The sequence below is a fragment of the Pristiophorus japonicus genome, chromosome 8 (genome assembly GCF_044704955.1).
Source record: "Pristiophorus japonicus isolate sPriJap1 chromosome 8, sPriJap1.hap1, whole genome shotgun sequence".
Classification (NCBI taxonomy): Eukaryota; Metazoa; Chordata; class Chondrichthyes; family Pristiophoridae; genus Pristiophorus; species Pristiophorus japonicus.
In genome coordinates this window covers 32,213,993-32,229,162 of record NC_091984.1, presented here as the reverse complement: position 1 = coordinate 32,229,162, position 15,170 = coordinate 32,213,993, and the positions used below count along the sequence as shown (strand labels likewise).

General features: G+C 46.3%; 1 protein-coding gene across 2 annotated transcripts in view; it reads left to right on the top strand.

The window, feature by feature from the left end:
- Positions 1-15,170, top strand: part of LOC139268039 (dihydropyrimidine dehydrogenase [NADP(+)]-like) — a 1,057,241-nt gene that overhangs the window by 809,140 nt on the left and 232,931 nt on the right. For both annotated transcript variants that reach the window (XM_070886024.1, XM_070886025.1), the window contains 2 exons: positions 2,350-2,418; positions 11,434-11,517. In XM_070886024.1, coding sequence (XP_070742125.1) covers positions 2,350-2,418; positions 11,434-11,517 — 153 coding nt within the window. The remainder of the gene's footprint in view (positions 1-2,349; positions 2,419-11,433; positions 11,518-15,170) is intronic.

The following is a 15,170-nucleotide window of genomic DNA, read 5'->3' as shown; positions in this document are numbered from 1 at the left end:
GAAGATCCGCCCCGCTCCTGCAGATGCGTCATTAACGACAACATCAGAGCGCGCACTGCCATGGACCTGCCTCGGAAGGTAAATTCACCTCAAATAGTCTTCCGGCTGCCTGTCGGTGCCAACGACAGGTTTTTGGGTCGGTACACAGTGCTAGCTCAAGGCCGCCAGCTGCTTTTAAAGGCGTGTTGCGTGTAGCAGCATTGTTGCCGCTGTAATTTGTTCGGGCTTTTCCAAATGTTGCGAGTTGCCTTGTTCACAGCGGCAATGAGTTATAGTGGGCCAGGCTCTTCAATCTCTACAACAGAGACGATTTTTTTCTGACTTTTTCCAACATTGCGAGTTGCCTTGTTGACAGCGGGGTTGAGTGATAGTGGACTAGGATCTTCAATCTCAACAACAGAGAGCCGTGATTCTGGAGGTTCTGCTTGCGGAGGAGAACTAAATGGGGTCAATGCTGGCAGCGGAATGCCCGAAGGGTCTTTGACCTGAAACGTTAACTCTGTTTCTCTCTCCACAGATACTGCCTGACCCGCTGAGATTTCCAGCAAACTTTTGCCCTAGTCTGCCTCTCTCTAAGGAGCGCAAGCTCAATAAAGATAAATTTTTGCCTGAGCTTCTTTACTACTTCCAAATGCTATCTGTTCACCTCTTGGCTCAGCAGTGCCAAGATCTCAATATGTCCATTTCCAGGATTCTATGGGCAGGGAGCAAACCCCATTTATGCTTAACACAGTTCCAGCTCTCAAAGCAAGAAAATATCCCGAGCCTTCTGAATCTCAGGCGTATGTTACTGGGTGACCCAGCTCCATGGATTATCATCTACAGCAGATACACTCCACAAGACCTTTAGCTGGGCAAGTTAGACAAGTGTACCCCTACCAACCTCTTTGCATACCCTTCCCCTTCACAGAACTATGAAGAAGCCCCCAGGCACACAACATTATCAGATAAAATACTGAAGGAAATTAACATTTCTATAAATTGTAATTGTATAATAATGAATCAAGTGAACTTTTATTCGTGCACCATTGTAAATAATAGATACAAGCTAAGATTACACATTTTTAATAACAAGTTAACTGATAATACTGAGATTTTGGAGAAAGCATTTGTCTTAGTGTCATAGTTATGTACTAGTTTTAATTGGCTGTACGCTACATTCCCCATGAAAAGTAGTTATGGTCTTCAACTGTTATTGGTGGTATTATCAATTTCTCAAATATGTTTGACACGTTGTACAAGTGTTGAGAATATCATACCTCTGCATACTGGTAGATAAATACATATAAAGCATAAAGGCTTGGAAATAGGCCTCCTTAGTGCCTCCCGTTACCATCTCCAGGGGGCGCTAAGCACATACCAGCTGGGCAGGGTGTAAAGATCGACTCCTGCCCGCCATATTCGGCGGGATGTTTGCGGCGGTGGGATGGCATTGCGCCCCAATCTCCTTCACTCGGAGATCATGACGTCATCGCCGTATGCATTGCCCCGCTAGCACCCTGGACCCAAACTTTGGTTCCGCCCCCTGCAGCATCACCGGGCGAAAACACCGGCAGCTGCAGGAGCCGTCCATCGGGAGGCCGGGCACTTCGGGGGCGATGCTTAAAGGCGAGGTGGCCGAGGTAAGCGATGGCCCTTCCCTTTTAGGGAGGGAAGGAGCCTTTCAATGCAGCGGTGCTGTCCAGCCCAGTATGCACCTATCGCCCTGCCTACTGCCTCTTGCGCTCCAGGACAGAAGTGGAGTGCCTGATTCAGCGCTTCACTTCCCTCCTGGAGCACAAACGGCAATTTTTTTTTAAATTAAAAAACGTTAGCACCTGGCGCTAATTTTTTCAACTTTTAAAAGTTAAGGCCCTAAACAGGGCACTCCCAAATTTCTCCCCCTAGGTGTATCTGACTAGATTTTTGTAACAGTACTATTTGCTTGCAGTAAATAGTGATAATACAATTGTATATGATCCCCAGTCTCATTTTGTGAAAGGTTTGTGCATTATGAAAGGGTTTCGCATTTCTTGTAAGAGATGTGTTGATATATAATATAGTACATACTCTGGGCAACAAAACATCCATTTCTGGACTGTATGTCAGTATAATGCATAACTTGCTGTTTTTAATGTGGCTTCAATAGTATTTGTAATTATTGTGTGTGGGGTATACTTCAGTATTAAATGTATATTTAATGCCATACAGCCTGTGCCCGTACTAAAATATTCAGTTACTCATTAAAAACACCATAAAAAGGAGGTTTACAGCTACAGAATAAATCTGTTGGTATAAAGTAATCTTTTCTCAGATGTTGCTTTTTAAACACTGCTTTAACAGATAATTAATAGATTTTTTTTTGTTTAGATCGTTATTGCCAGCCTCATGTGCACTTACAACAAGAATGATTGGACAGAACTTGCAAAGATGGCAGAGGTAGGTCTTTTGCTTCAGTATTTTCTATTTCCCAACCGAAATGATTTGAACAGTTTTACTGAGCTTCACGTTGTGTTTGTTTTGGGGGATGAGGGGAAGGAGAATGAATGGTGCACTCCTGTCAGTGAGAAGCAGTATTATTTGCAGTACAGCTGTATTATTTTATTTTACAATACTGATCCATCAAAATGAGACGATTGTTAATTTAAGCAACTTCTGCTGATGGACAGGGTGGGAATTGGAAAGGACAATCAATTGATTCTCAGGATGCGGGCATTGTTGGCAAGGCTGGCTTTACCCATTCCTAGTTGCCTGTAAATGTGGTGGACATCTCTCTTGAAAAAAACGGAGTCCACGTGGCATTCTTTGCCGTAGTTTGATACATCTGAGTGGATTGCTAGGCCACTTCAAAGGACAGTTAAGTGTGTCAACCATGTTGGGGTGGAACTGCAGGTATGGATGACATATTTCATTCCCGAAAGAACATTGGTGAAGCAGTTGGGTTTTTACGACAATCTGCCAGCCTTAAATTATACCAGCTTTTTATTTCCAATTTTTTTTTAACTGAATTTAAATTCTCCAACGTTCTGGCAGATAGAGGTCCAGCAATTTTAAGGATTATCATTATGAGAATATGCAATCTGTTATACAGGGCCCAATTTTGGCCATGACTTGCTCCAATTTCTTTGGAGTAAGTTGGTTTTTCTGGGAACGCCATTTTACCCCCAAAAAACTTGCTCCAGAATAAGTCAGTTAGGTGCGATTTTTTTTAGTTGAGTTTTTTTTTTTCAAAAGGAGACATTCCCAGACACTTACGCCAGTTTTGGCCATTTATGCCACTTTGGCCAGCTAAAATTTACTCCAAATCGACTTAGGTCAGCGTATGTGGCCAGCTCTGAAAAATATTGCGGGCAGTTAAGAATTCGGCGCAGGTTAGTACATTTAAAGCACCAAGACTTACAAAGCATGAAACAAAGCACAAAAATAAGCATTCAATAACAAATAAAAAATTAAAGGAAGCTGGGAGGACCTGCACCAAGACTTACAAAGCACTAAACAAACCACAAAAAGTAATAAGCACTCAATAGCAAATAAAAAATAGAAGTCCTACTTTATGCCAGAAACAAGTTTTTTTTTAAAGTTCCCCCCCACCCCATCAAAACACTCTCCGCCCCCCCGCCCCCACATCAAAAATCTCCTCCTCCCCGCCCCAATCAAAACTCTCCTCACTAAACAAAGCACAACCATCAATAAATAAAAAATAAAACTCAAGTCCTACCTCAGCCCGGGAAGTGAGTGGGCCGGCCGGCCGGCCAGTGCGGGAGGCCACTCGGCCGAGGATAGGGTGCGGCGAGATCGGGACGTCCCTTCGGCCGGGGATAGGGGCTGCGAGCATCGGGTCCTGCTCACAGCCCGCAGGACACGCTGGGAGGGCAGGAGCATGCGCGCAGACTTCACTGTGCATGCGCGCAGCTGCCGGCAGTGTTTTCCGCGCTGGCCTGTTGCTCCGCCCCTCACTTCACTATCTACACCACGCTGGGACACCGGAGACTCGGCAGAGTGGATAGGATGGGGCCCCTTTTTTTCGGTGCCATTTCCAGCACGCAAAGTCGCCGCATTTAAGGTAAGTGCACCAAAAAGGGGGACTGGGGAAATTTGGGCCCTCAGAAACAGCAAATGTGATCCACCGGATCTGGTAATGAGTGGCTAAGGCAATTGCGCACCATAAACATTCAAATCTGCGTTCCTTGGACTTGAGAGAGCAAAGCTAGGAGCCATGCCAAGGGCAATGACCAAGCGTTTTACTTAGGACAAGGGCATCAAAGGTGAAGGCGTTATTGAGCAGGTAGGTAGCTGCAGAAGTAGTGTGGAGGGACAATGGCTCGACAGAATTTTGAAAGTGCCATTGTAAGTGACTTGGGGTAGAGTTTTTCCCCCCAGAAGAGGTCGCAGAAAGAAGTTGGGTTGGAAGGGGGATGTGGGTAGTGAGGGATACAAAGTAGTGAACAGAGAACAACCTTGCCTGTGATTGAGACGATGGGAATAGAGAATAGTGTGAGATGCAGGGTCGAGGGGAAGGCTGTGAATATGCGGGATAGGGAGTTTATATGGAGGAAGCGGTTAAGAGAGTACAGCCATGGGGTTTCCTTTTTAATGGAAATAGAATGAAAATAAAATCAATTTCATTGTTCTCCTGTGATGTACATCTGATCACATTAACGTGAAATAGTAAGTGATTGATTTGCTATAATTTGTTTCTTGTTACCACATTACTCATGGAGGCACGAATCCTTAGCTAGTGTGTAATGTACCTGAAATATGGAGGTTATTTTTAATCCCCAAAAACAGGTGGGTTTAGGCCAGGTCGGAAGTTAAAATGTAAAACATTTCAAATCCAAACCCCACCCGCCTCGAACGCACTCACTTCCAGTATTAACAGCAGTGGGATGAGGAGTGGTGAGCAATCCACTTTCTGGAGGCCCCTTTGAAGAAGCTGCGTGCTTCCATTTTAACAAGGTTTCTATTTTTTTACTACTTGTGGGCCAGGAGGAGCGGAAGTGTTTCCTCCAGGCTTAGCAAGCTTACCCTGTAAACCCCACCCCACACAGTTCCACAATCTTCCACCAAACTTCCCCCCCACCCCACCAACCCGATCACTGACCACCCCCCCCCCCACCACCCCGATCTCCCCGCAATCATCGACCCCTCTCCCCCTAAACCATGTGCCACCCACCCACACTCAGCCTTCATTCCCCGCGATCTCTTCCCCGCCATCACCACTACCTGCTCCTCAGCTGGGGCCTTTCCTGGAGCCTTCCTTGCCCAACAGGCAGCCAATAATGTTAATCAGGCTGGCTTCCGGGCAGGGAACCTGGGGAAACAAAATCACACAGTGGGTTTCCCAACCGTAACTACTCTCCCACCAACCCACCTATCCTGCTCCACTGCAAATCCAGTCCCAGTAAATATCGGGGCCATGGTGTTTCAGAAACCTAGAATATCAGCTTTACCTCCCTGTATATACAGCGATTGACTCTCTGAATTACCTTGTATAATAGACTGCATAGTCTCATAATGATGATCCTTAAAATTGCTTGTCATTTTTCTGTGAACCTTGCAGACTGTGGTACAAAATCTCAGAGTTAAAAGGGCTTACTGAAGGGAAATTAAATTAAACATTATTAGTAGTTGATTTTGTGATCTTAAGCTCTCGATCCATTTTAAACCTGTTTTGGCCCAATTGACCATGAAATCTGTAGCTGAATGCTGGCTTAACATGAGCTTTACTGTCTAAATGCTGACTATGATGAATGGCTTTATCATGCAGCTTGTTCCTTTTGCATTCAAGAAAGGCTTACAATGCTTATTATATTTCATTTCTCTAATGGCTATCAGTTTGAAACAAATCATAAATCTGCTCCCAAACTCACATGATCAGGTTTATGGAGGTATAATATTGGTTTAATTCCCTGTTCCAATGTGTTTTAAAATTATTTTAACTCAGACATTTCTGACAGTTCAGACACATAGACCTAGAAAACCATTGAAATGCACCTATGTTTCAGGCGCAAAATGGGCACCTAAGCATCCGTAAATGGCAGGTAGCACAGGCCTGCTCAATCCGTGCTGTATAATCGGCGCTCGCTATATTGGTTCGAGCTGCTCCATTGGTGTCCGTATTATACGCAGAAAGTATGCCAAACACTGATGAAGTGTTGCCATAAGTCCCATTTTCTGGCATTATTGCCTCAATAGCACCAGATATAATATATGCGTCATTGATGATGTAGCTAAAGAGGGTTGGGCCAAGGACACTGTCCTGAGGAACTCCAGCAGTGATGTCCCAGGACTGTAATGATTGATCTCGACCAACCACAGCCACCTTCATGTGCGTCAGGTATGACTGCAGCCACAGGACGGTTTTCCCTTTGACCCCCATTGACCTCAGCTTTGATGGGGCTCCTCAAATGATGAGTTGAATGCTGCTTTGATGTCAAGAGCAGCCACTTTCATCTCTCCTACGGCCTATCAGCCTCCTCCTGATCATCAGTGAAGCAATGGAATTTATCATCAATAGTGCCATCATAGAAACATAGAAATATAGAAAATAGGTGCAGGATTAGGCCATTTAGCCCTTCGAGACTGCACCACCATTCAATAAGATCATGGCTGATCGTTCACCTCAGTACCCCTTTCCTGCTTTCTCTCCATACCCCTTTAGCCGTAAGGGCCATATCTAACTCCCTCTTGAATATATCCAATGAACTGGAATCAACAACTCTCTGCGGTAGGGAATTCCACAGGTTAACAACTCTCTGAGTGAAGAAGTTTCTCCTCATCTCAGTCCTAAATGGCTCACCCCTTGTCCTTAGACTGTGTCCCCTGGTTCTGGACTTCCCCAACATCGGGAACATTCTTCCTGCCTCTAACCTGTCCAGTCCCGCCATCAGGGGAGACTTATCCACCAATAATCGGCTCGCTGACACATGACTTCTAGGGGCCGAAATTGTCCTCGGCCCTAAACATAAGAACATATGAAATAGGAGCAGGAGTAGGCCATTTGACCCCTCGAGCCTGCTCCGCCATTTAATAAGATCATGGCTGATCTGATCATGGACTCAGCTCCACTTCCCTGCCCGCTCCCCATAACCCCTTACTCCCTTATCGCTCAAAAATCTGTCTATCTCCGCCTTAAATATATTCAATGACCCAGCCTTCACAGCTCTCTGGGGCAGAGAATTCCACAGATTTACAACCCTCTGAGAGAAGAAATTCCTCCTCATTTCAGTTTTAGAAGGGCGGCCACTTATTCTGAGACAATGCCCCGTAGTTTTAGTTTCCCCTATGAGTGGAAACATCCTCTCTGCGTCCACCTTGTCGAGCCCCCTCATTATAATAATAATAACTTTTATTTATATAGCGCCTTAACGTAGTAAACTATCCCGAGGCGCTTCACAACAGTGATACAGACAAACAGATAAATTTGACACCGAGCCACAGAAGAAATTAAGGCAAATGATCAAAAGCTTGTTTAAAGAGGTAGGTTTTAACGAACGTCTTAAAGGAGGAAAGTGAGATAGAGAGGCATATAGGTTTAGGGAGGGAGTTCCAAAGCTTCGGGCCCAGGCAGCTGAAGGCACATCCACCGATGGTTGAGCAGTTATAATGAGGGATATTCAAGAGGCCAGAATTTGAGGAGCGCAGACATCTTGTGGGGTTGTGAGGCTGAAAAATATTACAGAGATAGGAAGGGGTAAGTCCATGGAGTGATTTGTAAACAAAGATGAGAATTTTGAAATCGAGGCGTTGTTTAACTGCGAGCCAAAGCAGGTCAGAAAGCACAGGGGTGATGGGTGATCTTGACTTGGTGCGGGTTAGTACACAGGCTGCTGATTTTTGGATGACTTCAAGTTTATGTAGTGTGGAATGTGGAAGGCCGGCCAGGAGCGAGTTGGAGTAGTCAAGTCTCGAGGTAACAAAGGCATGGATGAGGGTTTCAGCAGCAGAAGAGCTGAGGCGGGGGTGGAAGCGGGTAATGTTACAGAGGTGGAAAAAGGTGGTTTTAGTTATGCCGCAGATATGTGGCGGGTGCTGGAAACACATTTCAGGGTCAAATATGACACCTAGTTTGTGAACAGTCTTATTCACCCTCAGATTGATGCTAGGGAGAGGGATGGAGTCAGTGGTTAGGGAACGCAGTTTGTGACAGGGACCAAAGATAATGGCTTTGGTCTTCCCAATATTTAATTGGAGAAAATTTCTGTTCATCCAGTGTATTATCTTATATATTTCAATAAAATCACCTCTCATTCTTCTGAACTCCAATGTGTATAGGCCCAACCTACTCAACCTATCTTCATAAGTCAACCCCCTCATCTCCGGAATCAACCTAGTGAACCTTCTCTGAACAGCCTTCAATGCAAGTATATCCTTCCTTAAATATGGAAACCAAAACTGCACGCAGTACTCAAGGTGTTGCCTCACCAATACCCTGTACAGTTGTAGCAGGACTTCTCTGCTTTTATACTCTATCCCCCTTGCAATAAAGGCCAACATTCCATTGGCCTTCCTGATTATTTGCTGCACCTGCATACTAACTTTTTGTGTTTCATGCACAAGGACCCCCAGGTCTCTCTGTACTGCGGCACTTTGCAATTTTTCTCCATTTAAATTAAAATTTGCTTTTCTATTTTTTCTGCCAAAGTAGATAATCTCACATTTTCCCAGATTATACTCCATCTGACAAATTTTTGCCCATGCATTTAGCCTGTCGATATCCTTTTGCAGAAATTTTGCGTCTTCCTCACAACTTTCTTTCCCACCCATCTTTTTATCATCAGCAAACTTGGCTACTTTACACTCATCCCTTCATCCAAGTCATTAATATAGATTTAAACAGGGCACTCTACCATTTTCTAGGTGCTCCATCCGCCCCAAAGCATGGGGCGAACACTCCGGCGATTTTCAGCTCTTTCTGTCTTGTTTCTGGTCAGAGCAGTGTTGGTGATGGGAGAGGAGCAGAAGTGCAGTCTGTTCGGCGTGGCCGTCACTAGCGGGGTGGGTCGGAGCGGCATCAGTGCCATAACGACCCTCCTCTACGGTTAAAGGGGAGGGCCGCTGCAAACTCTACAGCCACTTTGATGGCAAACACTGAGCCACCAAGGTGGGTTTCGGCTGGATCAGCAGCCTAGCACCCAAAAGCGGGTGCCAGGCTGCCTGTTGGCGGCCCGGCCAAACCCGCAGGCATAATTGTCGGCCCGACCTGGCAGTCGGCCAACAATAAAAAATAAAATGGATTCGCCGGTCTTATGACCTCCCATTTAAGGGTGGCCGTGCCGCAAATCCGCAAATCCGCAAATCCGCAAAAAGGGTACCGACAGAAAAAACTGTCGGGGACACCGATTGGCTGCGGCGCCACTCGCACACGGCAATTCCACATGGGACAGTTTCCCATTGGGCAATTTCCACCGGTTGGTAAGGGGTCGACGCGTGCACGCTGCAGCGGGAAAAAAGGGAGGGGCGGTCCCGTACACTGCTCCAAAAGGGAAGGATGGCAATATACAAAATGGCGGCCCCTCCGCGCTGGCCGAGCGGTGATTCCATACCGACCCGTGGCCATCTCTTTGGGGCAGTCACGGCCCTAATAGAAAGCGGCAATTTTGGCCCTCGAAACTTTTCATAGTCGTAATCCAGACAAGGCAAGAGCTGATTTCCAGAGAAGATGTTTAGCCTGCAGGCAGCCCTGTGCTGTAGCTTCTAAGATTGGTGCTTCATTCTAAGTGCTGCTCCTTGCTTGGCCTTCTACACTCGTCATTGAACCAGGGTTGATCTCCCAGATTGATGAAGGTGGAGGAGTGAGGGATGTGCTGGTCCATGCAATTATAGATTGCGGTGGTTTACAATGCTGCTACTGCTAATGGCCGGCAGTGTCTCATTGCCCACTTTTGGATTGCTAGATCTGTACTACGTCTGCCCCACATCATATGGTGGTAATACCACACTTCACAATAATGCTTGTTCTTACTGTGAAGAAAGAAAAATTGTCTTCACGAGGGCTATGCAGTGTTCACTCCTACTAGTGCTATCAAGGACAGATGTGTCTGTGACTGCAGCTTGATTTGGACGTGTTGAAGCAAGTCATTCCCTCATGTTGGTTCCCTCACTATCTGACACAGGCTCAGTCTCGCAGCGATGTCCTTCCCATATTGAGCATTGTGGTTACTGTCAATGCAGTAAGTGCTGTCAGTGTAGTGGCAAAATCTATCTGCAAGATATCTCTTGCACATTAAAAATGCAGTAGCAAACAGCATCAGAAAGTAATGCTCCAAAGACAATCCAGTGATCTCCTGCTAATGTTCCCTAATTCTCCATTAATTAACTCCTTGGCCTCTGCATGGTTATTTCCCACAATAGCATGAATGAGATTGGATCACACATTGTGTGAGCACCAACCTTCTCCGTCACTCCAAGTATAATTTTTGACAGAAAAGCATATTGAAAATTACTACATTCTTTTTTGTGTGACAACATTTAAGTTAAATGAAATCATTGTTCTTTTCATCTATTATGAAGTGCTTTTTTAGTCATTTTAAGATAATTGTATTTGGAATAGTATTTGGAATAATTCAACGGTATTTTCCTTAACTGATTCTCATTTGATTTTTAAAAATCCGCTCCATAACAGATGAGCCTAATTTCTAAGAAATACGACAATCTAGTTGAGTATCAATAAACCACATGCTCTTTGACCCTCAGCGTCATAAGTAGTCCCTCGAAATCAAGTAAGGCTTGCTTTCACTCTAAAAGTGAGTTCTCAGGTGATTGTACAGTCCAATATGGGAATTACAGTCTCTGTCACAGGTGGGACAGACAATCGTTGAAGGAAAGGGTGGGTGGGGAGTCTGGTTTGCCGCATGTTCCTTCTGCTGCCTGCACTTGTTTCCTGCATGCTCTCGGCGATGAGACTCGAGGTGCTCAGCACCCTCCCAGATGCTCTTCCTCCACTTAGGACGGTCGATGGTCAGGGATTCCCAGGTATCGGTGGGAATGTTGCATTTTATCAAGGAGGCTTTGAGGGTGTCCTTGCAATGTTTCCTCTGCCCACCTGGGGCTTGCTTGCCGTGTAGGATTTCTGAGTAGAGCGCTTGCTTTGGGATACTTGTGTCAGGCATGCGGACAATGTGACCCGCCAACGGAGCTGGTTGAGTGTGGTCAGTGCTTCGATGCTGGGGATGTTGGCCTGATCGAGAACACTGATGCTTTATGACCCTGAACCCTGTTTACAACATTGTGTAGTCCAAATGACAAAATCCTGAAATAGAACATAAAACTGGCTCTTTGTTCAAGTTTCCCATGAGCCCATGAGCATGAGGCCAGCTGCTATAACTTTCAATCTATAACAAAGATTTAATTACTTCGGTGGTATGTTGATGTAAGTTGCTTAGTTTAGAAAAAATAATTTGAGGTCTTACATTTGTCGTCTTGCAGTGCACTTAAATTCTCCATCCTTCACAGGATTCTGGTGCAGATGCCTTGGAATTAAACTTATCCTGTCCACATGGCATGGGAGAAAGAGGAATGGGCTTGGCCTGCGGACAGGTAATATATCAATTTTAACCACTTTTGCATGCCACCAAAACCGTATGCGGCTGTTCTGCCATACTTGTATCATAACCAGCGCGAGTCCTCAGACATGTTCTGAATCTAGGCCAGGACTTGGATACATTAGCTCAGGCCCTGGTGCTGCAGTTCCCAGGGTGGCCTGTGGCGACAGAGCCTCCACCACTCCTTACATGGCCATTGACAGACAAGAAGCAGGCCTGGTCAGTTCATTGAAATTATTTTCAAAAACTTCATTCAAAGTGGCTCTTTGCTGGCCGGAGGAGGAACATGGGCAATGTCCCCCAACCCAGATCAGCCACCTTTACCGGACTTTCTGACCTGATGTCTATGGCTGGCATGCATAATGGCACGGACACCTGCTAGTGGCATTTAAAGAAAAGCCCTCCCTTCGACCGCATGAGCTTTAGCGAGGTAACCGGCGAAGGTCCCAGGTAGGCACGTCCTAGTGCTTATGTGGATTTTGAGGCCTGGTTCTTTTATATCATTTTTTTCTGAAAGGCAATCTTTTGTAAGCAGTAAAACCAGAGAGAACATTCCTCTGCCTCTTTAGTTAATTATTTATGGTTGTCTTTGATACCACATAAAACCAAAACAAAATATACTTGCACAGACATTTTAGATATGATTGCTATGTTAAACAGCATAACATTTACCAGAATACTCAAAAAAAATACTAGTTAAAATTGGGAAAGGTGCAATATTTAGTTTTGTATTCCCACATTGATGCCAATTTGCCAACCACATTGTGCTACACGAGGAATTATTTCTGTTCCTAGTTTTAAATTTATGAACAGGTATTTAGCATTATTGCAATAAAATAGCAGTTATTATGCTCTTTTATAAAACTCTTGGGTCTTATAGAATGATCACCAGTAATCTATTTGTTGTATCATCTGAATGCAGAAACTAGTTATTCTTGTCAATGACCTCCTCCACTCATCATCCAATCCCATCACTCTCTTCCCAATAATTCTACTGTATATTCATCAGCTTTAGGGGTACTGTATGTATCCTCGGACCTCGATTTGTGTATTAAGGATCTCCTGCTTAACTCAGATGGGGAAGATAGGAACCTCCACATTATCATCATGAATAGGGCGGCAAGTCATTCCCCACCATTTCTGGAGTGCTATTGACTGTTTCCACCAGGCAGGAGGCCTCAGTATTAACCCATGGTTTAATCTTTTATGCCGAACACTTCTTCTCCTCGCAACAACTCGGGCCCCGTGATGGTGAGGCCATGGAGGATAAAGCAGACCACGAAGAATTGGGCAATGTGCAGGACTCCTCCAGAGCGGTCCAGACAGCAGAAGCATTGTTAAAAGATGCCAATGGTCTGCTCTATGATGTTTCGTGTGGCAGCGTGGGTCTCATTGTATGCAAGCTGCCCACATGTAGTTGGGTTGCGGAGCAGAGTCATGAGCCAGGTGGTCAAGGGATAGCCCTCGTAACCCAGTAGCCATCCTCTGGCTTGTCTTGGCACTCATAGACTGAGGGAACAGTGGGCTAGCGCAGAATAAAAGCATCACGACTGGGGATTCATCATCATGATATGCTGAGCATGGTCGCACACCAACTGCACATTCAGCAAGTGATAGCCTTTGTGGTTCAGTACAACTCAGCATTTATATACGGTGCCCATAAAGCCACTTGCATGCAGTCAATGGCGCCCTGCACCATGGGGAAGTCTGCCACGTTAGCAAAGCCATGTACACGCTCCGCCTGCTTCTCTCTGGTCACAGAGAAGACAATGAAGTAGACCCCTCTCCTAGCATGGAGAGCTTCTGTCACCTCTCATGCAGCTGTGGACAGCAAACTGGGAGATGTTACAGATGCCGCCTGTTTCAAACTTTTCCAACCTGGAAGGATCCCGGCATAAAGAAAGTCAGGGCCACGATCACCTTCTCAACCACTGGCAGCATTGCCCTTGCCCTGGAGTGAGGCGGCAGGTCTGGTTGCAAGAGGTGGCAGAGTTCTGTGAGCACCTCCTTTGTAAATCGCAGACGTCTCAGACACTGCTCCTGGCTCAGGCTGAGGTAAGAGAATCGCTCTCGGAAAATCCTGGGTGGGTAAGGCCTCCTGCTGAGAGCCCTTCTCCTCCTCCTCACTCTACGAGCAGCTTGTCCTCTTCTTCACTGCCTCTGCTCCATCTCCCTGTCATTGCTGCAGGCCAAGGGGGATAATAACTAGAGCACCCGTGACTGGGAACCAGTGGTCTGACCAGAACCCTTGAAGTCAGAACCAAGGCCTTCTCCACTAGCAGCACCACTCCCTGTCACCTCGCTGACTTTAAACAACACTAGAAACCTCCAAACAGTTCTACAAGCTTACACAGAGCCAGTAGAAATCAAAAAGAAAATTACCTGAAAGTCGCTGATTATCCCTTTAAATAACGCTGGGGGGGGAGGGGTCCTTCCTGCTGCTGAACACATGTTCAGCTGTGCGGTTAGAAGAGGGCGTTAGCTCCAGCGATGATGATGAAAAAGGCAGCGCTGACGTCAAATCAACGTTGCACACTGATTGATGTCTCGATCTGCCTACTTACCATACTTCTAACGGCCGCCCTACCACACTCACCAAGACGGCACCCAGCACGGCATGTACTAGTAGTGTGCAAGCGCTGCTCGGAAGCCATTTTGGTCCCAATTCGACACCCGTAGTACCCAAACAGTGAGCGCTATGGATCCGAATTTCTCGACCTTCAAGTCTCCATAAGGCCCAAGTTCGTTCAAGAATGAATGCCACTTCCATATATGGAAGCCTCTTTTGCCAAATCTCTCATGGTGATCCTTCTCCCACCCCCAATCTGCAACTTCTCTCTCAGGGATCAATAAGTGACCTCTCTGCATCAGCACAATTCAGGGGCTCCATGTACCTATGCAGGAGTGAGCTGACCTTATCCAGTAACACAAGGTCAGCTCAATTGAATAACTTCTGGCAGTTTGTGCCTATCACTGATGATGGCCAGGGGACGGGGTGAATATTTCACGCACCAGGATTCAGTCAAGCGTGGCTGGCTGTCCCATAGAGCACCAGGAAGTTTGTTCAGTTGGGGAGACAGGAGCGCCCGAGCAGAGGTAGCATGGCAGCAGTAGGACAATCGGAAGGGGATCTTTCATCACCTATTCCCAACACATTGTAGACTGCCAGTGCCTGTTATGTTGGACAGCCACATTGAAGTGTAGTCGGCACCTTGGGCACATTGCAGGTCTCTCTCCTCAATGTTATGGGGAATGGGTTGCCAATTGCAGTCAGACAGATGCCGACTGGAAACTGGATTGAGACTAAGAGCTGGATATTCCTGGGTCCCACCTGAACGGTGCGGGGGGACCCAGTAGATGGTGGATAGCTTGGGATGTCGGGTTTCCCGGCATGCTGTGACGTGCCCGCGATGTCAGGGGAAGGTTTCCCGCCTGGGAATCAGCCTGACTGACAGATTGGCTTCCAGTCATGCAGGGAACTCGGAGAAGGAGTCCGCAGCCATAGGGAAGTGTTGGCCCCAGGATGGTGGCGGGGGAGGAACATGGGTTTTCAGGCCCGGGGGACGGGAGGTCCGATCCCAGTTCCCGAGGTGATGGGGGGGTGTTGCGATCCCAGGAGACCCAGATCCCTGTCCCAGGTTGATGGTG